The sequence below is a fragment of the Delphinapterus leucas genome, chromosome 2 (genome assembly GCF_059928025.1).
Source record: "Delphinapterus leucas isolate spDelLeu-1000000601 "Yukka" chromosome 2, BTC_Dleu_Yukka2, whole genome shotgun sequence".
Taxonomy (NCBI): Eukaryota; Metazoa; Chordata; class Mammalia; order Artiodactyla; family Monodontidae; genus Delphinapterus; species Delphinapterus leucas.
In genome coordinates, this window is record NC_143130.1 from 73,952,622 (window position 1) to 73,976,693 (window position 24,072).

The window sequence follows — 24,072 nt, forward strand, 5'->3', positions numbered from 1 at the left end:
CCACAGACCCCCTGGCAGGGAAACCTTGCTGTGTACCAAGCACTATGCCTGGTGCTCTACAGGCATTGTCCAAATTAATCCTTATAGGATCTAATGAAGCAGATTTAAAATATCTTCTCCATCAAGTGCCTTGTTTAAGGCAAAACAACCAGTAGGTGGTAGAGCAGAGATTCAAAAACAGATACATCCAACATCAAAGCCTGTGCTTTTTCCATTAGACCACGTTGTCCTCTATAAGAAGACCTTGCCCTCAAGGAGTGTTCAATTTAGTTTTGGAAACAAGACATCAAACCATCAAATAAGAGTGCTGAAAGGATGTTTTCAGATCACCTGATCTAGTTTAAATGTGGACTTGGAGAGCTAGGGGATTTTACTTAAGGTCAACCAATGGTTATTCTCCACCTACTATATGACAGATATTAGGTACTGGGGACACAGTGATAGTAAGAAGCCACACTCAGACTGGCGCACCCAGGGTCACACAGTGAGTTGGTGGCAGGGCCAACTTGAACCTGGGGTGCAGGTGTCTAGTCTCAAATTTTGTGCAGGATAGCAGTTGCTGCCCGCCATTCACATATGTGGTAAAAATGCATGTTTATTTAAGCTCATACCAAGTGTTGAATGATAATAAATGGTTCAACTAGAAATTCAGGGCAGTCATGGAAGAGGTGACATGAGACAGGATGTGGTTAAGTGTAAGGGGAGTGATATAGACAGCTCTGAAAGACTGTTCAGACAAGATATCCACTCTCACAAGGTCAGTGGGATCAGTCCTGGCCTTGAGTCAGTGAGGGACAAAGTGCTGTCGCTGTGGGTGTGGGAGGATCTAAGGGGGGTCGGGAAGGAGCCAGGGTAGAGGAGGTGCACATCCTGGATTCAGAGTTACCACAGCAGGGGTGAAGGGCCAGAATGAGTGCATTTATCAGGGACCATTCACTGTCCACTCTAGATGGATCAGAGGGTTCACACGGGCTGGCAGTGTCAGTGGGATATTGATGGGTGGAGCCAGACTGTGGAGGGTTTTTCCCAGTGGTATACTGGTAAATGTCTTAACAACCAGGTCTCAAAACAAAACAGAATACAACCCTAATTAGGTTGAATAACATCTGCCAATTTCAACCTACCAACATGTTGTCACTGAATTCAGAGTTGGGCAAAGATGCACACAGTTGACTCTTGTGAGCCAGTGTGACACAGCTCCAGCCCAGAACTGGTCTTATTTGCACCTTACAGATATATAGGGTGGTTTCTCTAAGCCCCTGACCAAATTATGATGACTTCCTTTTCCCAAGACCCCTGAACACAGGTTATAAGCACTCTTCCCTATTCCCATCATTCTTTGAAATTTTAACCTGAGACCAGGGTTAAAAAGTGTCAGCTCCTGGGAGTGTGGTGGACCAGGTCTTCCAAAAGGTCCTCTCACTACAAAACTGGATTCTTGAGAAAAATATTATTTTTCATGCAATTCTGGACTCATAGGAAGTAAGATAAATCTTTAAGTGAAGTAACTCCTTCAGCATCACCTGTCCTACCTATGAACGTAGAGCTCGAGCAGCAAGAATATTCAATAGGAGGACCTCTCCTAAAGGCAAGTATACATATCAGCATTTATCAGAGACTAGCAAGATTTAGATGTTCAAGGATGTAGGATATTAAAATTATCAGATGTTGACTATTAAATAAATGGAATGTATATAGAAATAACAGGTAGACTCACAAGAATGAGCAGGCAACAAGAGATTCAAAAATGACCAGGCAGATTTTTTAAAAAACCAGATAGAACTTTAAGAAATTCAATATATACTCATTGAAATTTAAAACTCAGTGGATGGGGCAAACAGCAGATTATACACAGCTGAGGAGAAAATTAAAGAATTGGAAGACTGAGCTGGAAAAAATCAGCTAGAATACCACAGAGTGACAAAGATATAGAAATATTAAAGAGAGGATAAGTGGAATAAGTTTAAAATAAGAAGCCTAACATAGGTCTATTTGGATTCCCGGACAAGGGAATAAAGACAATACAGGAGCAATATCTGAATAGAATGGCTGAGAATTTTCAGATCTAATGTAAAAAGATGCATCCCCAGATACAGAAAGGACAATGTATATCAATCAGAAAAAAAAAATCTATACCTAGACACATTATAGTTAAAGTATAGGGCACCAGATACAAAGAGACGATCTTAAAAATCAGCCAGAGAGAAAAGACAGGTTACCTACAAAAGACAAAAATTAACAAACAAAAACCAATAACTGGACTGACAGCGTACTTCTCAAAACAACAATGGAAACCAATGTCCAATAGAATATAATCTCCAAAGAGCTGAGGAAAAATAAAAACCCCATAATTGTGGAGAAATTATATTTCAAGAATGAAGGTAAGGGATTCAGAAAAAAAGCAAAAACAAAAAAGAACAACAACAAAAAAGACAAAACAGTTAACCTCCAGCAGACCTTCATTAGTGGAACTTCCAAAAGATATACTTCTGAATTAAGGAAAATGACTCTGAAGGGAGTTCTCAATGCAAGAAGTAATAGGAGCAAAGAAATCAGTAAAACATTAGGCAAATATAATTATTTTCTTTCCTAGAGAATGATAACGATGATGCTGATGATGAAGCTTTAATTGTAGGACTGAAAAAAAGAACCAGAAACTGAAGAAAATAACGTTAGCTAGGACAGAGTACTCGAAATTAGTGTTCTAAGTTTCTTGTATTGTTAGAGGAGTGTCAAAATATTGATTTATGTTAGAATTTATTTGATATTCATAGTAAAGTCTCAGGGGTAGCCATTACAAAAGTAGAAGCTGGGGGAAAAAAGAGTAAGAAAACTAACAAAAAGCGATTTAAAAAAAAAAGACAAGAAAGAAGATGAAAAGCACAGATGAAAATGGACAAACAAAAGCACCTGAAGGACAGAAATGAGTGTGTATGTATATCGAGCAGATGAGCACTAGAAAGTGAGCTGTGCTCCTCAAACTCTCTATGGTGAACCACTTGGAAAAAAAAAAAACGTCTATCCTGGACTGCTTGTTCAGTAAGATACAATAAAAATAAATTCCTAGAAAAGTGATCACGGTTTGAGTGTCACAGCAATGTCCAATTGCTATGCAAGTCTCTAAATGCTTACTGTCAATTTCTGTACATATCTTGTCAGGACCAGTGACAGTCTGCAGACTGCCTGCAGACTGCACTTTGAATATCACTGTCCTAGAGAAAGTCTTTCATGTGTGTCTCAGGAGACAGGTACAAAAGAGTTCATAGCAATGCTTTTCCAATAAAAGATAATAATATAATAAAAGAATAAAAGAAGTGGAAACCATCCAAATGATCACCAAGAGAATGACTAGAAGATGATCTATATTCACACAATGGACTATTATATAGCAGTGAAGATGAAAAACCATGGATGAACGTTCAATGAACTCTAGAAGCATCATGTTGAGTGGGGAAATAAAGTCAAGTGACAGTAGATCACATGCAGTATGGCATCATTTTTAGGAAGCTGAAAAATAAGCCAGGAGAGTGGTTCTCTGCATCTGGGAGGGTGGGATGGGGGCACATCCTATAGATGCAGAGGTTTTGATATTATTCTAGATGAACAAACTTAGCCTTTCCCACTCCCCACCTTTTTCCATTCGTGGTTAAAAAGTCTCAATCCCTCTCCCTTCTCTAGTTATCATCCTCTCTTCTCTATTTCATCACCAAGCTTTTTGTTTTGTTTTGTTTTTTTGTTTTTTTGCGGTACGCGGGCCTCTCACTGTTGTGGCCTCTCCCGTTGCGGAACACAGGCTCCGGACGCGCAGGCTCAGTGCCCATGGCTCACGGGCCCAGCCGCTCCACGGCACGTGGGATCTTCCCGGACCGGGGCACGAACCGGCGTCCTCTGCATCGGCAGGCGGACTCTCAACCACTGCGCCACCAGGGAAGCCCCTCATCACCACGCTTTTTTAGAGAGTCGTCTGCACCCTTATCTCCACTGCCCACACTCAGCACTCTCTGGGCACTGCAGTGAGTGTGAAATTCAACACTTGCTTCCCAGGGCTTATGGGCTTGATCACCAGGCACCATTTGGTCCCCTTCTGTCCCAGGTAGAGTCGTCTTTCCTAGACTCTGCACCTTCTCCTGGTCATGGCAGCATTCGCACGGCTCCTGTTTCCACCTGTGTGATGGCTCTGGTCCACCCCACCCCCACCTCCAATACCCAGCCTGTTCCTGGACACCTTCCTCTGGATGCCCCTCGGGCACCACAGGCTCATCACCTCAGTGGCCACCAGAACGTCCTCCTGCTCCTCAGGTGGGACTTGCCCTCTTTCAGACAGACTCAGAGGAGCGTGGATTCCCTCTCTGCCTCCTCTTCTCCTCCATCGCCTTCCAGCGCTGACCTGACTGGTTTCCAGTGGAGAGTTCTCAAGCAGGCTCTGTTCTAGGCCGCATGGTCCCCTCCCACATCTTCCTCTCCCCACCCTCCTCTTCCTTTTCCAGGAGTCCCTTTGTCCCGTCTTCCTCACCATCAGGATAAGAGGCAGCTCCCTTCCTCAGAATCCTTAGAGCCAGATTAACCCCATCTGCCTCTCTGATTCTCCTTAGCGAGGGCTCAGGATGGAGACACTTGGCACCAAATTCCCTCAAACTCCTTACGATCCTCTCTTCTCATTTTCATACCCCTGCTGACTCTTCAACATGGCTTCTTTCAGCTCCAGAAATTGTGAACTATGAGCCCCTGGGCCTGGAGGCTGACATGTGGTAAGTTGTACAGGCCGCCCAGGTGGCCCAGACCCCGGCTCTGGCTGACATCCCCCTTGACCGTGAAAACCTCTTCCTTCACACTGACCTTTCAGAGCCCCTGGCTCTTCTGGGTGTGCTGGACCTGCGGCCAGTGAGCACACGGCCGAGGCAGAGAACAAGGGGAGAGGTGAGGCTGGAGGTGCAGGCTCACCCGAGGCCTGCTGCAGCCACGATGAAGATGATAGTGACCATAGCTCACTTCACCAGTCAGCCAGGTGATTACCGGGAGCCTCATGCTCTAGGTGCTGTGCTGGGCCGGGGGATACCGCGGTGATGGATTCTCTGCACGGATGGGGCTCATTTCATGTGAGCCACGCTCTACAGTTGGCTAAGCAGCTTGATCACGTGGTTTTCTAAAATCCTCCCAGTGGTCCTGTGAGGTAGTTCTCATTATCCTCATTTTAAGAGGAGAAAGAGGCTCAGAGGTGATCATCGCAGCCTGCATGTGCGGGAGTACCTGATCTTGAACCTGGGTCCTTGGACTCAACGTCCAGGGCTTGATGACTCCAAAGAAGTCCCAGGCTGCTACTGAAGAGTGGAGTGGGGAGGGGCGTGGGACTCGAGATGGCATCCAGGGGCTGCCACGAAAGGGCCCTCAGAACCGCGTGGGGAGTCCCTTGCTGGTCTGGGATGACAGCCACGCAGCCCTGACTCGACGGTTCTTTGTTTTACAGGAGCATCGGCGTCATCACCTACATCCTGTGAGTATCACTGATCCCGGGGCTCTGACCCAGCTCAGATCCAGGGGGGAGCGGGAGGGATGAGAGGGGGCAGGCAGACAGACAGACTGACATTTCCTGAGTACCCACCACGACCAGATGTGTTAGAGCCACACAGCAAACCTGAGGCTAAGTGCTCTCAGCTCCATTTCATACATTTGACCCTCGTCTTGGGGTTGGGCAGGAACCCAGGAGAGCAGCCTGCAGCCCTCCATCCCGCACAGACTGTGTCTGCATCCCTCCTGTGGTCGGGGGTCCACCGCTCAGCCTCACCGGGACCTAGGGTTCCTGTGAAAATGTCAGTTTTCACTCCGAAGCCTTGGGACAGCCCTCAAGCTGCCATGGCCTTCCTGACCCTGCCTCTTCTTTCTCTGCCTTTCCTCCCGCCTTTCTCAAGATCCCTTTTCCTCTCACATTCTCTCTCTTCCCTTTTCCCCAGAGTCTCTCTTTCCTGTCACTGAAGTATTAAGTGCTTAAGCAGAGATTTCCTGCATCGGGTAGTGGACCTGTCACTTTCCATCTCTGTGGCCTGGGGCAGAGACTGAATCTCTGGGCCTGTTTTTCTCATCAGAAAAGTAGGAATCACAAACTTCCTGCCATGGGTGTGTTGTGAGGGTTAAATAAGCCGACGTGCAAACTTCCTGGCACTGCTCAGACACAGACACGGCTGATTACTTGGTGTTCATTTCATCAGTACTTCCCAACTGTTTCCTCTCACAGCACTCCTGGAAAATGGTATTTTTATGGCACTCTGGGTAAGAGGCAGCCCACAGCCAGAGGGGATGAAGGATGGGGCACCAGCACTCAACTCTCTCAACATCCCTGTAAAGCATCCCTCTGGCTCCCCTTGGACTGGGAGCTCTGTGCGATGTGGTAGACACCTCCCGCCTCCCCCCCCCACCCCGCCCATCCTGTCCCCCGAGCTGCAGCAGCGGGTCTCAACCCTGGCTGCACGCCAGACCTTTCAATATCTACTGTGGCCCAGGCCCCACTCCAGATCTATGAAATCAGAATCGCTAGGAGCGGGGTCTAGGCATCAGTATTTTTTAAAAGCCCTGGAGGAACTTGAAGGAGGAATTTGCAGAGAGAGAGAATTTGCTGCATTGCTGTATAGTTCCAGACTAGAGCCAGAATATTCAGATGTTGACCCTCGACACCTTGATATCTTCAGAACTCTGGTTTCCATATTAAAAGAGTATGGAATTCCAGTGTCTCCAGGGCACACAATCTTCTTGTAGCTCATTGAATTCCGTACAGGTTATTGGCTGCCTGCTCCATGGTGGGCACTGTGCCAGGCACTCAGGATACTACCTGAAGGAGAATCTGTCCTGCTTGCCTGGAGCTCCCTGTGTGTGTGGGAGACACCGGACAGCGAACTCTTACCCAGTGGGACCAAGGTTATCCTTTAGGTATGAACATGGCTTTGTGAGACACAGATGGGAGAGCCACTGGTTTGCTGGGACTGCAGAAGGTTTAATGGGAGAGGGGGAGAGCGAGACAGAGAAGAGAGAGATTGATTTGAACTGGGCTAGAAGGAATGAGATGAATTCTCCTGGTAGAAAGGGAAGGAAGGGCTGTCCTAGCCGAGGAAGGGAGCGGTGAGCTTGGTAAGTGTGGTGAAATATATGGAGCGTGTGGACCAACTTCTGATGCCTTGCTCAGGAGTTCAGATGTGATTCTATAGAAAACAGGGAGTCATAGAGGGTTCTTTGTGTGCTAACAATGACAATAATAATGACCATCAATTCCAGAGTTCTTAGTATGGGCCAGGACTGCACGGAACAGTCTCTATATAGTTATTCTTCAACATTTTATATATACTTATTCACAACAGTCATGTGAGGTGGAGACTTTTCTTTTCTTCAGGTTACAGATGAGGAAACTGCAGCTCAGAGAGGTTGAGTAACTCTCCTAGGTTCATACATGAGTGGCAGAGCTGGGATTCATATCCAGGATTGAAATATCAGATTTTTTTTTCCAGGGTACCTTGCTTTCACTATCCCAAGAAAGTGTCAATGGAGATAGGGATGACCTTTAAGAGGTATTTAGGAAATGGAACCGATAGAAATGGTGAGGGAACAGGAGGAAGAGTCAAAGATTCTGTGTTTCTAGCTTGGGTACGTTCATGAAGTGACATCATTAATCGAGGCAGGGAGCGCATGGAGGGTTAGGGTAGGGCACAGGGACCTCTGGGACAATGGCACATCTGGATCATGAGTCAGTAGATTCAGGAGTCACTACTTGAACAACACATTCCCCACAGACCCTGCAGGGGAACATCACTCACCCTTCCAGTCCCTAACGGCCCATCTATTGCCACACTTCTCAGGCTTTATGCTCAAGCTGCTCCCTTAGCCTAGAAGACCCTCCAGCTCCTTCTGTTACTGCTGACGACCTCTTCGTTCTTCAGGACACAACTGATGCAAATGTCAGCTCTCCCATGAAGCCTGCTCTGGGCCTCCCCTCTGTCCTGTGCTCCCACAGCCCTTTTTCTGGCCTCCTGTTTTATTCTGTGCTCTGCTGGAGATTATGAAGAGCCAGGTCTCTGTATTTGTCTCCCCTCCCCTTTTGAGTCCCTTGAAGACACGGTTTCTCTCTATCACAGGTACTTCTGTCTGTCACAGGAGCTCCATAAAGTGTATTCAATTGGACTCATTTGAAGAGTTGCTGACTGCCCGCCCCCCCAGAGAGGGCAGCAGGGTTGCGGGGAGCCTCCCATGCCCACACAGCAGTACGAGTCAGGGTTCCCAGAGTCCGTCACCCCCACTTGCATCTACTTTCCCACAGTCATGTGTGTCCTCTCTGTGTGCCCAGCCTCAGTGGAGCATCCCCTTTTCTGGGAGACACAAAGCAGGAAACACTGGCAAATATCACAGCAGTGAGTTACAACTTTGATGAGGAGTTCTTCAGCCAGACCAGCGAGCTGGCCAAGGACTTCATTCGGAAGCTTCTGGTTAAAGAGACCCGGTAAGAGAACAGAGGAGGGCAGTGGCTTCTCAGGTACTGACCCTCTCCTGCCACCTCTCCCAAAGCCGTGTCCGTCTGTCCCTGCTTTGCCATGGGCTATCATCGACCATTGTGGTCTAATCTGGGCAGGTGCTGAGGAGTATGGACTGGTCAAGACTTGGCATTCATCTTGTTTCCTCAAGTCGTTCTGGTTTCTTTTTCTGCTGAAATGCAAATAACTCTGTGTGTGTGTGTGTGTGTGTGTGTGTGTGTAGAAGTCAACCTGGGTTTCTCTAGGGCTCATTATCTTTTGCGGTCTGTCCCAAAGGCACCTGGAACTAGGATTCAAAAAGGAAAGTGGCAGGGTTTTCAAGTCAGTTCAGGATGGGAGTGGGCGGAAGTGGGCCCAGAGGGGTCAGAACAGTGGGAGAATAGGAGACCTGCTAATCCCACACCTTCTGCAGGGCCCAGGGTGAGCCCCGTGGCTGTGTGATCGAAGAAGGAGATGGGCAGGGGCTTATAGGGTGCTGGGTACCCAGAGCACGGCCTAGATGAGGCAGGGGTAAGGTCCACAGACTTTAGGAGACCATATCCTCTTGGTCCCACAGATTTTAGAGAGGGGCAGAGCGGGGTCGTCTAAAGTGCAGGGGCCCAATTTCCCTATTGAAGATCAGTGCTAGGTGGGATGGGATCACCCTACATGGGTACAGAGCAGGGAAGGGCAGAGAGTGGATCCGGGAGGCAGACAGAAAAACAGAGACCAGAGGTTTTGCGGTGGAGAGCATTTATGACTCTTCCATAGTGTGGTGTCGGCCCCTTCAACTCTGGGACCAAAGATGAGGGTTTATGTGATGTCATTTTATTGAGGTGTCTTCCTGGACCACTTTCTCTGGAATGTGGAGAATGCAGCCAGTTCCCCCACCTTATTATTCTAGTTTGACGGCAGTGGTTGAAGAATGCCAAAAAGGAGGTCTAAGAAGAGTGAGAATGGAGACTGTTGCCCTCAGCTTCTCATGGACCATCACTGTTTTCTGATCCTCGTTGCAGGAAACGGCTCACGATCCAAGAGGCTCTCAGGCATCCCTGGATCACGGTAAGGGCACAGTGATGAGTTCCAGTGAGCAGTTCCCTGCTCTGTCGCCGGGGACTGCCTGGGGCGGCCGGAGGCAGGGGACCTATGGAAAGGCCTTTGCTTGAAACACTGACCCTCAAGCCCAGACGAAAGCTAGTTGGCGGCTTCTAAGGGTCTGGGCTTGTTCAAATAGGTCTACAAGTTTTAAGTTTCTATTTCATGTGTTCAGGTGACTTATGAAATGAAACCTTCACGAATGTCAGTTGAACTCCTTGTTCTTTGGGCCCATCTTACAAAGGGTTCTTTGTCAGAGGACACGTCACTGTCATTCTCAAAGCAGAAATCAGGACTCCTCAGTTGTAGAGAGAGATCAGTGACAGTTAAAAACCTCAACTTTGTAACCGGGGCTCCTTGTTTCTGACTTTCGAAGTCCTGAGTAAAGGATGACGCTCAAACCGGTCACTGGCTTCCTCAGGCCCCTGGAGACTTCAGGGAATGGGGCTCTGAGGTGGAGGCCTGCTGGGAGAGAGAGGCAGCCACTCCTTAGGGCAGTTCCATTCTCTCTGGGGAGGGTGGGGACACAAAGGTGACTCCCTGCCTAACCCGCCTTGTAACTGGGCTTCCAGCTGCTGGGTTTTCAGAGGGCGTTGCAGTCTAGGCACAGTGAAGTGCCAGTGAAAAGCACTTTGGTAGGATAGGAATCAGGAGAGTGGGATTCTGGCCCTAGTTCTGCTGACTGATGAGATGTGCGCTCCCAGGGGTGTCACCAGACTTCCCATTCACTGAAATTGTTAGATGGGAGAGCTGGCGAGGATGATCTGAGGGTGCAGATGAGAAGGGGCAGAGGCCCACGGGAGATGGAGAGCAGGGAGGGCTGCAGTGCTCTGGAGAAGGCCAGGTTCATCTGCTTGTTGAAGGATGGGGAAGGCCACGGGCCCTCCAGGTTTGGGCCCAGACCACAGAGCTAGGGAGTCTGGTGGGCTGCCTCCTAGCTCAGCTTGCTGAGTGTTGCCAAGGCCCAGGGAGCCCACCAGCCATGAGGGAGAGAAGCCCCCAGCTTCCCCCCATCAGCCATGGCCTTGTATGCTTCCTCCCTTGAGTGGATGCCTGCAGAATCCTGGCTCTAGCCTGCTTGTCTGTGCGAGCACCCTTAAATGCTATGCGTGTGGAGACCCTCTCTAATGGCTGTGGACCACCCTGCCCTGAAATGAGTGTGCAGGCAGCACCCGTCCTCCTCGACCTGACCTTTCTTACGGTCTGTGTGGGTGATCATTCCGCCCTGGTCCTCCCGTGGCCTGGCGCATGCAGTGAATGCAAAGAGGCTGCTCGTGTGCCATCTGCCTGCACCTTGGACTGCCCTTGGAGCAGACGTCAAAGTAACTCTGGCCCTTCTGTCTAAACACCCCCTAGTCCAAAGGAGAGATCAGAACCCCTGAACAGCGCAAGGCAGAGCCCGCCCAGCTGAAGACCGAGCGCTTGAGAGAGTACACCCTCAAATGCCACTCAAGCATGCCCCCCGACAACACCTATGTCAACTTTGAGCGTTTTGCCTATGTGGTCGAGGACGTGGCTCGGGTGGACCAGGGATGCCGGGCCCTGGCGGGGGCCCGTGACACCATCCAGGACGATGTGGAGACCTTGGTCTCCATCTACAATGAGAAGGAGGCTTGGTACCGGGAGGAGAGTGAGAGAGCCCGGCACGACCTGTCCCAGCTCAGGTACGAGTTCCGCAAAGTAGAGTCCTCGAAGAAGCTCCTACGAGAGGACATCCGGGCCACGGGGTCCCGCCTCGGGAGCACAGCCAGGAAACTGGACCATCTGCAGGTGCAGTTTGAAGCCCTGGGGCAGGAGCTCTTGGCAGACTTACAGTGGCTCCAGGAACTGGTGGGCGGCTTCCAGCTGGAGAGTGGGAGCATGGACAGCCCCAGCTCCGTGTGTTGCCAGGACTCTAGTGAGTGCCTAGGGGAGCTGCTCAACAGATCATGCAGTGAGGAAGTCTAGGCCAGCTTGAAGCTCTGAGCACCAGAATCGAGTCAGGAATGCATCCTGGATGGTTTGCTGAAGCCTGTTCCCAACTGCCCTGCCAGGGCATCGACTAGTATTCTCCTGCAGGGGTGTGTGTCTGTAGCATAGCCTTCCACCCTCTTCCCAGAATGCAGAATCACGGAGGGGCTAGCTAGTTATCCATTCTGTACCTCCTCTCACCAGCCTGGTTTTCTGGGAGGGTGGCTGGCAGGGCAGCTAAGCTGTTAAAACGATTGAGGATGAACACCCGTCAGTGTACTCTCCTACAGAGGGAGGACGGCTAGCCCTGGAGAGATACCTGATAACTGATTTGTGATAATGGATTTGTTCACATCTCGCTTCCCGCCTTGTAGATTGCAGGTCTTGGGTAATATTCTAGTTAACTAGGGAAAACAGTCAGTTGGCTTGGTGCTTTCCTGCTGCTGAAGGAGGGATTCTGAATGCACAGAGAAAAGATTACTTTTCATTTATTATTGACTTTTCACTTACCAAGCATTTATGGCTTTGATCCTTAAAGGAACCTGTGAGACAGGAAGGTAGGTGGTATTATGATTGTTGTTACTGTCATTTCCATGTAACTGAAGAGGAAATTGACCTCCAGAGGGAAAATGACTGAGGTTCATTCATAGCTAGTTGATACGGATGCAACAGAAACCCAGGATGCCTGACTCTAAGATGAAGTATATGGGAAGAAATAGGCTCTACTGTAAAAATCCACGTTAATATAAAAGTTCAGATCCCAGAGGTAAAGTAAGCATTTTCATGTATTTTGCCAAGTCAGGTGGAAGCCTTATACCTTCAGGCAATTGTCCTAAGAAGTGTGTCCTAGAAGGCACACAGTTTATCGTTCCCATCCAGCTGTGTCCCTGTGTGAAGATCACCTGCAGAATAGGACAGAAGGGGCAGCATCTCACCCCTCTCCACTTCCCGCCTCTGGCTAACGGCTCCAATCTCGTGTTGGGAATGAAGGCCAGAAAGGACTCAACAAGCAGGTTCCTTTTCTCATGTCCCTAAGGTCTGAAGAGGGTGGACATTAAGATTGGGGAGCCCAAGACTCAGTGCTCCCTTCCTGACCTCAAGCTGTGCGCACCCCTCCCTGAGGACTGGATCATCTTGTCTCCCTTTTCCCGGAGGAGGGGCCAGCCAACTAGCTCACAGAGAAAGAGTGTGGAGTGTGGGCCCAGTGCTGTGCTAGAAGCTTGGGGGTGAGGGAACAGATCGTATCATTTCAAAGTGCCTTCACAGACTCACAAACCCCCCATCAGATAGGTGGGGTAGGTGTTATTCCCAATTTGGAGCTGAGGAAACAGAGAGGATGTGATTTGCCCAAGGTCACAATAGTGGCAAAAGTGGAGACTTTCTGATGATGTCCGTCGCTCCTTCTGCTTCCCCTAACTACCCCAGTCTCCAAGAGTTTACTCTCTGCTGTGGGGCAGGTTACACCAAGACACATCTATCTATGCATTCACAAAGAATTTCTAAGCACCTGTCTACTGCCAGGCATTCAGCCTGGCCCCAGGGATACAATGTTGAGTGAAAACAGGCATGTTTCCTGCTCTCACGAAGTTTGCAGTCCAGTAACGGATTCCAACATTCATCAAGAACATTCTGCAAAGGTAGAACTGCAGCTGGGACCTATGCAATGAAAGAGAAGGATGCAGCACTGCAGGAGCCTGCAGTGGGGGATGATCTAGTCAGGGAAGGCATCCCTGAGGTGGTGACGCTGGAGCTGAGATCAGCTAAGCAAACCAGGGAGAAGGTAGTGCTCCCCACAGAGCTGTCATGCCAGGGCTCTGTACTGGGAGGGGGCCTGGAGCTGAAATTGCTCAGACAGGAAGAAAGCTGGACGGGAGAGAATATGGCGTGGATGGGGCTGGAGAGAAGACAGGACCAGCAGGGCTTTGCCGTATTAAAGAGCTCTGGCTTCACCCCAAGAGTCATGGGGAGCCATGATGGACGCCAGGCAGTCAACAGCCTGACGTGCTGGTGGGGGCAGGGATGCCCAGTGAGCAGCACAGATGGGGAGTGGTTTAGGATGAGGCATGAGATTGTGATCCCATGAAACCATTTCTTTAAAATCCTACCTCTAATTCTATTCGCATGCTGGATCGCTTCAAATATCATATATAACATTTGTAAGAGAAACGTTTTTCATCCACTGTAAGAAAGCATATTTTCATCAAATGTAAATGCATCATTATTTTATGACGCCAAAATAAAGAAAAAAAAGCCCAGGATGGGAAGTCCAATAGGAGATTCCACATACAAAGCTGGGACACCCTCACTGAAAGGGTAAATGGGAAATAAAGCCACCAGGCAGGAAGGGGAGGCAAGGGAACGTGTGTGTCTCAAACTTGACACTGGGTAGAGGGATGGAAAAATCCTCCACTGAGAATAGGAGTCCCAGGTCCATGGTACTCGTGCAGGTTTGCTTTCTGTATTTGCACAATCAGTGGGATCCAAAAGAACCTCAAAACAAGTGAATAAACAAAACAACAACAACAAGAAAACAAAAACAAAAGAACCTCGAGCAGAGAATCTAACGTCAAACACTTTGAGGCTGGGTGGCCCCAATGGCTGGCAGAATCAGTGTGGTCATCTTCCGGAACACCTGCCTTCACTTCAGACCGACAGTAAGGATATGATGCCACTGTTTGGGAGTTAAGTCCTGATTTCAGAGATCCAAAAATGTGCATCTTGGAATCGATGGAAGATGGCAAAGCCCTGTTCCCTAAACCCTGTCTGGAAGAACTGATACAAAAGACCCATCTACGAGCTCTCCAAGAATTTTCCTGCCCCATTACAGGACATGATATACCCATTTGGCATAAGGCACTGCAAAGATGAAAGGTCCCTTTGGCCAAGTCAACAGGTTTCCTAAGGAAAGGAAGCCCCTGATTGAGCAACTCAGGGCAAACTTTCTTGTGAAGGTCGAAATAAAATGCAATAAAGTAGTAAGATGTGGATGATGGTTTGAATTAGGGAGACTGGGAAAAGGGAGAGAGAAGTGGTTATTTTAGAATCGTGGATCAGCTTCACACTGTCCATACTGGTGGGTCCTCAGACGTGAGCCACCCGACACCCTCTTTTTACAGGATTTTACAGGACAGGATTTGTCTAGAGTCCCCCATCTAGTCAGCCCCAGAGCTGGGGTCAGAACCCTAAGTGGTTTTCCTCACAGTAGTGGAATCGTCTTCTCTGTGTTCGTGTCCAGTCGTGGGTAACAACTTGTCATTTAGATGTTCTATGAACAGACTCTTTTATGTACTAAGAGTTTCCAAAGACAAAATGAAGTGAAGTGAAAAATGCCACCCAGGTCTTTCAGGGAAATCAGAGGAGATTGTGACCTTCCTCTGTCACCTGGCTGGTCCGACTCGCATCAGCAGAACCTGATGCCAAGGGGAGCCCAAGGAAGCCTGTGGAATGCCCAGCCAGAGGACCTGCTAGATTCCTCCCGACACACCCACAGCTGGCGTTTTAACAGAGACATGAAGGACAGGGCAGGGCAGGGCCGATGGTGGCGGGATGGGGTGTTTCGTTGGTACCTAGACTGATGAAGACCTGGGGGACGCCGCTCTGTGGGCCGGCCCATCTACCGTCACAGAGGATCCTTTCATTCACCAGGCTGTGAATGAAAGGTCAGCCTCTGTGCTCTGGGCAAATGCCATCCTGGGGAGCGCAGGGTGAGCGTGTGACATCTTCCTGAATAGCGATTCCCAAGGAGGCTGGAGAGTCGGTGCCTGGGGAAGGCAGCAGTCTGTCCCTGGTCTGAGGCAGAGGCATGCTGCACACGATTACCCTTTTGCGTGGGGAAGGGTGGAGATGGCGTGATAACGTGGTAACCGGTGATTCTGCAGATGCAGGGTGCTGGCAGTGAAGGGATGGAACAGAGTAATAATGGTAGGAGAAGCCAGAGTCTCCTCTGCGAACCCCTTCCCCGTACCAGCCACCCACCTCTCCAGGTGATCTTGAAGGTGGCGACTTCCCACCTCACTCCATCAGGCAGGGCTGTGGGCCCTTGTGGGAGGTGGCTGGGTGCTCAGCTCCCACCCCCACTGGCAGCCTCTGTACATGTCTGTGGAACTGAATGGCCTTTTCTGCTTTGTCTGTGAAACTCTTGGCCTGTGGAGAAGATTCTTTGCCCCTGGAGAGGAGACCCAGCAGTGGGCATATTTGAGGAGCAGAAGAGGCCAGTTCATTGAACAAACACTGACTGTGCTCTGGCTCTGGAGGGAGGTGACAGATAAGGACAAGATAACCCCTGAATGAAGACTCACTGTCTGGGACAGATGGGGCCCCAACCAACTGGGAGGTGAGGAAGGCCATGGTGAGTGAGAAAACAGGGGTACCTAATATTCCAGAAAACAGGAGGGAGACGAACTCTGACTGAGGAAGGGTAAGAGGGGTGGCAGAGGGCAGAAACATTCTCGGGGGGGGGTGTCTTGCCCCCAACACTCCCCTCCAAGCTGTAGCCTTGTGGGGAAGGTACCAGGCAGAATTTGGAGGGATATGGGGATGAGCCCAGCTTGGTGTCAGGAACCTGGAGCTGTCAAATGGAGATTAAAGGGAAGGAGGTTACAGAGATTTAAAAGAGGGAGACTTTCTGTTTTTAACTTTTTGTTATGGGGGATTTTCAAAACTTGCACAAAAGTATTGAGAATGGCAGAGTGAATTCCACGTACCCGTTACCCAGCTTTGAAGTAATTTAAAGCAAACTTCAGACTGACGTACCTCATAAATTCTTCAGCAGGAATCTCTGATAGGGAGTTTCTTTTTACTATGACCACTGCGCCATTATCACACCTGACAAAATCAAGAATAATTACTTATCATCTGGATACACATTCTGGAGTCACATGCCCCTGCTTTTCTTTTTTTTTTTTTTTTTTTTTTTTTTGCGGTACGCGGGCTTCACTGTTGTGGCCTCTCCTGTTGCGGAGCACAGGCTCCGGACACACAGGTGAGCTTTTGAAGCTTTTCCTGGGGATGAAACCTTGCTCAGAAAACTGAAGGTCCCGGGGAGAAGATTAAAAGTGAGAGTGTATCTATGCTGAGACCTAACTCAGAAAAGTAAGGCTGGGTTAGGCAAGGAAAGGGACATTCTTACCTCTTTCCATTGGCTTGTTCAGTGTAGGGACAACCTGCAGGAACACAGCCTCTCTGCAGCTCTCCCCACCCAGGCATAAGGAGGTAGAGACTCAGGTCCCTATAAGCCTCACGTGCTCCTTTCCTGGTTAAACAGGGAGGTAAGGCCAGCAGGGCCCAGGCTCCAGCCAGCAAAACAGCCAGCAAAAGGAAGAGGTGGAGATGCCACGTACAGAGAGATGCCACTAAGGGAGATGAAGGAGCGAGGCTCAGAGAGACAGTCCTGGGCACGAGAGGAAAGTGGGTGCTCATGTGTCCATGGCTTTCAGTGGAGGATGGGGCTGGAGTAGTGACTCAGATGGAGGTTCGAAAAGTTGCAAACTGTTGGCAGTTTGTAGAGGAGGCCTGATATTTATTTATTTATGATGTTATTTTATTTTTTTAATAGATCTTTATTGGAGTATAGTTGCTTCACAGTACTGTGTTAGTTTCTGTTGCACCACGAAGTGAATCAGCCACATGCATACACATGTCCCCATACCCCCTCCCTCTTGCGTCTCCCTCCCACCCTCCCTATCCCACCCCTCTGGGTCATCGCAAAGCACCGAGCCCATCTCCCTGTGCTGTGCTGCTGCTTCCCAGCAGCCAACTGTTTTACATTCGGTAGCGTCTATATGTCGATGCTACTCTCACTTCGCCCCAGCTTCGCCCTCCCACCCCATGTCCTCAAGTCCATTTTCTATGTCTACCTCTTTATTCCTGCCCTGCAACTAGGTTCATCAGTACCATTTTTTTTAGGTTCCATACATATGTGTTAGCATACGGTGTTTGTTTTTCTCTTTCTGACTTACTTCACTCTGTATGACAGACTCTAGGTCCATCCACCTCACTACAAATAACTCAATTTCGTTTCTTTTTATGGAGGCCTGGTATTTAGAGAAAGTCTTTGGAGTGCCTCTTCTGGAAAGCCAGGGTCTGTCTTTATGCCTGGGAGGATGGCTGCTGCTTCATCTCCCTGCTCTGTGGATGTCGGTGCTGCCTAGCTCTCCCCAATGGACTTTTTCAGAGACACTTGCATGAAAAAAACCTGACTTTAGCCACAGCGTTCTGTCTTCTTTTCTCCCTTCCCAACATTTTTCTGAGACACCAAACATGCTCCTAGGAGCCTGGTCAAAATCACCCACACTCTCTGGTATCGCTGAAGGACCACAAGGCTGGAAAGTGGGCACTGTTTGTTTGCAGAAAGGGGAGGGTCAGGAGAAGGCGGAACAAACTCTGTTGCCCCTCACACCCTGAATTTAATCCAAAGTGTTGGTGCCACATTCCTTCTGGGAACTGATCTCACTGCAGAATTTATGTCTCTCTGCCTTCATGCCTAGATGACAACAGTGTCAGCACTTGGTGAGCCTCTTAGCAACCAACAAGGCCCATTGATTGGGAAAGGCCAGCCTGACAGGTTTATAGCCTCTTCCTCAGAGTTCATGCTGTTTTGTGTAGCATATAGACAGGGCCCTAGAAGTAACTGCATCACCTCCCATGAATGGCCTCTGGGAATGGTCCGATATGATATTTTAGTTGGGCATCTCTGCTCAGTGGCTGGCACTGCTGGACCAGTTGGAAGGTGGGATTCTCACTAACAGGACTCCCCGAGCCTGCCTGTCAGCCTTCCATACGTGGGGTTTAGCCATCTCTCGCCTCACAAGGGCTCAATCAGTAAGTAGACAAAAAGAGGTCCCTTAACTCCCAGAGTCTACTAATTCTAGCTCATCAAACTGTCCAAGTGACGTGCAAGAGTGTCCCTTGCAAGGGTTCGACTCGAAGGTGAATTGCAGACATTTGTGAAGTTAGAGGTAGAAATGTTCTGTGGGCTGGGAAGGCAGGATGCCAGTCACCTTGGGAAGGAGAAACTAGTTGCTGAGAGGTATGGGGAGGTGGAATTAACAACAAATGAATAAATATGGAATAAAATGTCAGGTAGTGACAGGTGCTATGAAGAACTAGGGCAGAGGCACTGTGAGTTGCATGGGGCAGCTGGGTGCTATTTTATATAGGGTGGTCAAGGAAGGCCTCCTGAGGAGGTGACATTTGAGCAAAGACCGGAACAAAATGACAAAGTAAATACAATAAGACCCGGAGACCTTGGGTTCCTGGACCAGCAAGCAGACCCATGCCATGAAAGCCACAGGGACAGCAAGGAGATGGGGAGAAAATCAGGTTACAGAAGGACCCAGATGATACAGGCCTTGGGGTTCTTGGTGAGCCTGTTGGGTTCTATTGAGAGTGCCCAGAAGCTGCTGGAAGGTTTTGGTGCCAGGAAAAGGCAGGCTCGGCACAGATCAGTTGCGCTGTGCCCTCTTTTGCATCTCTCTTCCAGATGGGACCTAAAGCCAGGGCTGGGCTTGCGGAGGAGGTGAGAGGGGGTTAAGGAAAGAGCTGGGAGAGCAACATCCTTTTCTCTTCTCTCTCCTCCCTACCTTCCTCCTTTTCCTCCTCTCTCCCCTCCTGCACTCTTTGGCCCAAACCACCGTGTCCCATTTTGGGGGAGCGAATAGCCCCTGGCTCTCTCATCTCCCCTCTGTGTCAAGGTTGCGTGCCCTCTCCTCCCTGCTCCCTGACCTCCCCAGGACTCTGCCTCTCACCTCGCTGATTCCCAGGCAGAGCTGTGGGGAGTCATGGTGTCATGACACCCTTCCGTGGTCTCACGGCTGGGCTGATGCAGGTGCCTGGGCCTCTCACCGGTGGGAATGAGCAGGTCCTGGGACTTCGTTCTGGTTTGATTCTGCAACAGCTCAGGGAAACAGTTTATCCATACAGCTCTTCAGCACCCACTGTCCTATGCTCTGCATCAGGAGTGGGTATGAGGAAACATTGACAAAAACATGAAGAAAGTTCTTCCTGTTGTTGTCCACTAGTGGGATGACTCCACTGCAGAGCTGACCGAGAGAGGGCTTAAGTATAATAAAGGAGCACACGTGTTTTGGTCATGTTAGGAGAGAGAGAGTGTTTCTTGGAAGTTATCTTGGAAGAGGTCATGTCTGAATTGGGCTTTGAAACACACAGAGGCCGTCCTGGAGGGGGGAGATTGGGTAAACAGGGAAGGGGCCTCCTGCCAGAAGATGTCAGGTCCAGAGCAGTGTGGGCCGGCCATATGCATTGGCTTCCACTGGCACCTGGCGCCATGATGAAAAATAAACAGGCATGGAGGTGTGCTTGCAGTGTGGTTAGGAGACAAGACCAGCATCAGGAATCAATGAGTGACCTCACTCAGCGGTCACTGAGGTGCCAGAGGAGGCACTGCTGTGAGGAGGCTGTCAGAGCAGAGAGAAGAATAGAGCTGGATGGGACCTTATGGATCGCCTCAGGCAGTTTGTTTCCTTGAGTCACGGAGTCCTTTAAGAATCACTGGAAGCTATTGACTCTTCTCAGAGGAAATGTATGTCTGTACCTTATACACTAAGTTTTTTTTTTTATTGAGCTATAATTCACATACTATAAAATTCACCGTTTGAAAATGTACAATGCAGTGCTTTTTAGTATATTCACAAGGTTATACAACCATCATTACTATCTAACTCCAGGACATTTTCATCACCCCAGAAAGAAACTTCACACCCTTTCATAGACAGTCATTCCGCATCCTCCCCTCTTTCCAGCCCTGGCGACTACTAATCTACTTTCTGTCTCTGTGGATTTGCCTGTTCTGGACATTTTATGTAATTAGAATCATACGATACGTGACCTCTTGTGTCTGGCATCTTTCACTTATGATACTGTTTTCAAGGTTTATCCATGTTGTACTATGTATTAGTACTTCATTCTTTCCATGCATGGATTTGCCATTCAGTTCTTCCATTGTATGGACGTACCACATTTTGTCCATTCGTCAGTTGATGCACATGTAGGTCCTCTCCACTTTTTGTCTATTATGAATAATGCTGCTATGAACATTTATGTACAAGTTGATGCACTAAAATTTGCAGACCATTTCAGGAGGTTCACAGAACCCCTGAAACCCATCTCTTGATTTCTCAATCTAGGAAAACCTTTTTTTACGAAGAGGCAGGAATTCATGAGGGAATGGACTCCTCACATTGGAGTCCATTAAATATGTCCAGTTTTTTTTGTATATCAATTACATTGCAATAAAGCTATTATAAAAATAAAATAATTTATAAAAAGATGGAATGGAGAAGACAGGAGGGCTATCAATAATATATTACTATTTATTGAGCAACTCTAAGCTAAGCACTTTACATCCCCATTTACTTAATCCTAAACAACCCTGTGACACAATGTTATTTATTATCCCCATGTTACAGATGAGAAAACTGAGGCTCAGAGAAGCCATGCCAGGTTTCTTGGAGAAGTCAGGGTTTAAGCTAAGCCTTGACTGCCAAGCAGTGAAAGGCAACTACACATCCCATCTCCTCTCGACCCCCATCAAAGCCCCTATTTCCTTACATTTATTTTTGAGTGGAGTACTAATGCCCGTCTGCTAACGAGGCATCCATTTTGCTAGGCCCAGAACTGGCCCAGTGCACAGTGGGCATCGTGGGCTGCTGTACGATGACCCTTCCCCAGAGTGACCCATGGTTGAAGGAACTGCCTCCTGCTCTTCCCCTTCGGGGAGGTAGGGGCTGAGCCTCCAGCCCAGCCAGCGTGCACATCTGGCTGTGGTAATAATAGCGCAGGGGTGCCGAGGGCATCTCCGGAACAGCTGGGACTTCTGGAGCCATTGCCCTCAGCGTGAGGTTCCTCTGCGTGCCCTGCCCAGCAGGGAGGTCCCGGGGTCAGGCTAAGGGTGGCGTGAGGTCAGGGGCCCTGCTGCCATCCGAAGCCCAGCGTCAACCGCCATGCTCTGCTTTGTCTCCCAGCCTGTGGACAACCAGCAAGCCCTGGTGCGCAGGGAGTCCCTGGTCAACCTGGAGAACTTCAAGAAGCAGTATGTCCGCAGGCGGTGGAAGGTGGGTCAGGGCTTAGGGGTGGGGGCGGGGCCAGGTGGGCCCCTGGTTCCCTCCGGGGTCTCGGTGCACATCCTCACCTGGCGGTTCCTCTCCTCCCCCTCCCTCAGCTCTCCTTCAGCATTGTCTCCTTGTGTAACCACCTCACCCGCTCCCTGATGAAGAAGGTGCAGCTCAGGCAGAATGAGGACCTGGTGGGTAAATGCAATGCCCTCTGATTGGGTGGAACTCTGGGTGTGGCCTGGAGCTGGGGGGAAGGGGGCGGGGAGAGGAGGTGGGGCTTAACTGTTTCTGGCAGGCTCTGCACTGTGATCTGTGTTTCGGGGGGGACCACTGGGGTAGTGCTGGGAGGGGGCACTCCAAGGGGGCAGCATGAGCCTCTGGAGGACCTCGAATCCTTTCCTGGTGGGCTTTCAAAGGTACTGCTGTTGCCACTCCACAGCCCCAGCTTTCCCCTGAGGACCTGTAGCCTGCCAGGAACCGTGGGAACAGTGGACAATGAGACTGCCGGGGGCAATCCAAAATCAATTCCTGATGATCCAAGGATCTGCTTTAGAATGAAAGCTTTACATTCATTTGCCAATTTTTCCCATTTCTGTTTTGCTTTAGATTGCCAATAATAATAAAAACAATAATATTTAGATGATATCTTATATTTGATTAGCTTGTTGCATCTAAAATGAGAGACTTACGTACATCTAAAATGAGAGACTTACAAAATAATATAGTAGTCAAGAGCATGGCCTCTGGAGCCAGACTGCTAGGATTCAAATCTTCCACTTACTGTGAGACCTTGAGGAAATTACTTAACCTCTCTGTGCCAAAATGTCATCATTTGTAAAATGGGGTTAACAGTAGTTCCTACCTCACAGGGTAGTCATGAGGATTAAATGATGACATATTCTTAGAGCCTGGCATTTTAAGTGGTCAATACTTATTAGCAGCTATTATTGTTGTTTAAAACCCTCTTGTAAACTGTAAAATGCAGTGCTGGTGCTACGAAATGCAGTGTTAGTATTGCAGCTGGTCGAGGTTCCCTGACAGACCCTCCCCACTGCTCACGGAGTGTGGTGAGGGCCCCAGGAGGGTCTAGGATGACACAGGTCAGGACAGAAGGTGACTGCCTGCTCAGGAAGAGGCTGGAAGGCGGCAGCCTGAGGTGAATGGGCCGGCAGCCCTGGGCAGCCTCAGGGCGCACAGCACTTAGGCTGCATTGCGGGACCTGGCGCAGCCCCTGTGCTCCCCCCACCAGCCTGAGCCCTTCTTGATTCTCACTCTTGTCCGGAACTTGAGGATTTATGGCTCCAGAGACCCAAAACAACCGTGTGGCTTTGGCCAAGCCATGTCCCTTCTCTGGCTGCCTTCCTCATCTGCTGTAAAAGGGGACTGGACTTGCTCCCTCTGAAAATCCCTGTTCATCACAGGCAAACTGTTCTCCAGCCGTCTTTTGTATTGTATGGCTCTGACTCATGCTCAAAAGTTTCTATTCAGCAGAGCTCAAGTTATTTTTATTGTTATATCCGGGCTTGGTCCAGGATGTATTTGGCTAAAGTTGATCTTGACCTTGGATTGCCAGCTGGCTCAGGCCAGGGGAAGGAGAGAGGGCCCTGGGTAGGCACATGGCTGACAGCGGGCATGCCTTTCAGGCCGAGTTGCCCTGATACGGTGCTGGCCATTGGGAAAGAGGAACAGAGAGTAATTGAAAAGCGTATAAAACTCTTTCCTAATTTTTGTCCTTGTGCAAACATTTAAAATAGTCCTCTTTTTTACTCAAACAGTCAGCACCTGATATCAGCTCCATGGCTCACCCTACACGTGGAAAAGGAATGAGTCCCAGGGGACTTCCCTGGTGGTCCCGTGGTTAAGACTCTGGGCTTCCGCTGCAGGGGGCCAGGGTTCGATCCCTGGTCAGGGAATTAAGATCCCTGCGTGCTGCATGGCGTGGCCAAAGAATTAAAGAAAAGAAAAAGGAATGGGTTCCAGACATCTATTATTCAGTTTTCCAAAAGGCATTTTCCTTAAAAAAGAAAAGAAAAGATACGTCCTTTTGTTTAGGAAGCATTAAAATTGAACATCTGACAATAGATTTTTTTTTATGACTTGCATTGTCTTTCTGAATTAGGACTTTGTTTAATAGTTTTAATAATTTAATTAGATGCATGTGGTGTGAATGAAAAAGGCACGGTGACCACCAGGGTGGCTGCTCCACTCTGGCTTAGCCATGTACGAGCTGATGGACTGCACTTTGCTCTTTTTCTCTTTCATAAAAATGGAGCACGGAAGCCATTTCCCTGGAAAGACTACATGGCAGGGCTGGCTAAAGGTGCAGCTTAAGCCAGTCAAAGAAGAGGGGGAGAGTTGGCCGTCAGAGTCTGGGGAGATCCCTGTGGCTATCCCTCCGTTCTCTCTAGGCTGAGTTCAGGAGACCCACCAGCCCACAGACCAACTATCCAAGTGGTCTTGATTATGTGGCA

General features: G+C 49.1%; 2 protein-coding genes across 5 annotated transcripts in view; both read left to right on the plus strand.

Annotated features, from left to right (window-relative positions):
* Window positions 1-24,072, plus strand: part of LOC111177698 (death-associated protein kinase 2) — a 119,238-nt gene that overhangs the window by 94,595 nt on the left and 571 nt on the right. Inside the window, exons 6-11 of one of the 4 annotated variants that reach the window (XR_002645432.2) lie at window positions 4,700-4,748; window positions 5,465-5,491; window positions 8,324-8,476; window positions 9,503-9,548; window positions 15,686-15,864; window positions 21,512-21,601. Coding sequence is in view for 3 of the 4 variants with exons in the window: in XM_022579739.3 (XP_022435447.1) it covers window positions 4,700-4,748; window positions 5,465-5,491; window positions 8,324-8,476; window positions 9,503-9,548; window positions 21,512-21,601; window positions 21,709-21,792 (449 nt within the window). In the remaining variant the exon portion in view is untranslated. The other 3 variants (XM_022579739.3, XM_022579737.2, XM_089907134.1) reach the window with 3 other exon arrangements.
* LOC149750178 (death-associated protein kinase 3-like) lies at window positions 9,555-15,677 on the plus strand. The gene has a single exon (XM_089907138.1). It carries the CDS (start codon window positions 11,037-11,039, stop codon window positions 11,526-11,528), a length of 492 nt encoding a protein of 163 aa, XP_089763264.1. The 5' UTR covers window positions 9,555-11,036; the 3' UTR covers window positions 11,529-15,677.

Coding starts and splice junctions, on each gene's coding strand:
- LOC149750178 (XM_089907138.1), top strand. CDS start 11,037: ATGCCCCCCGACAACACCTATGTCAACTTTGAGCGTTTTGCCTATGTG.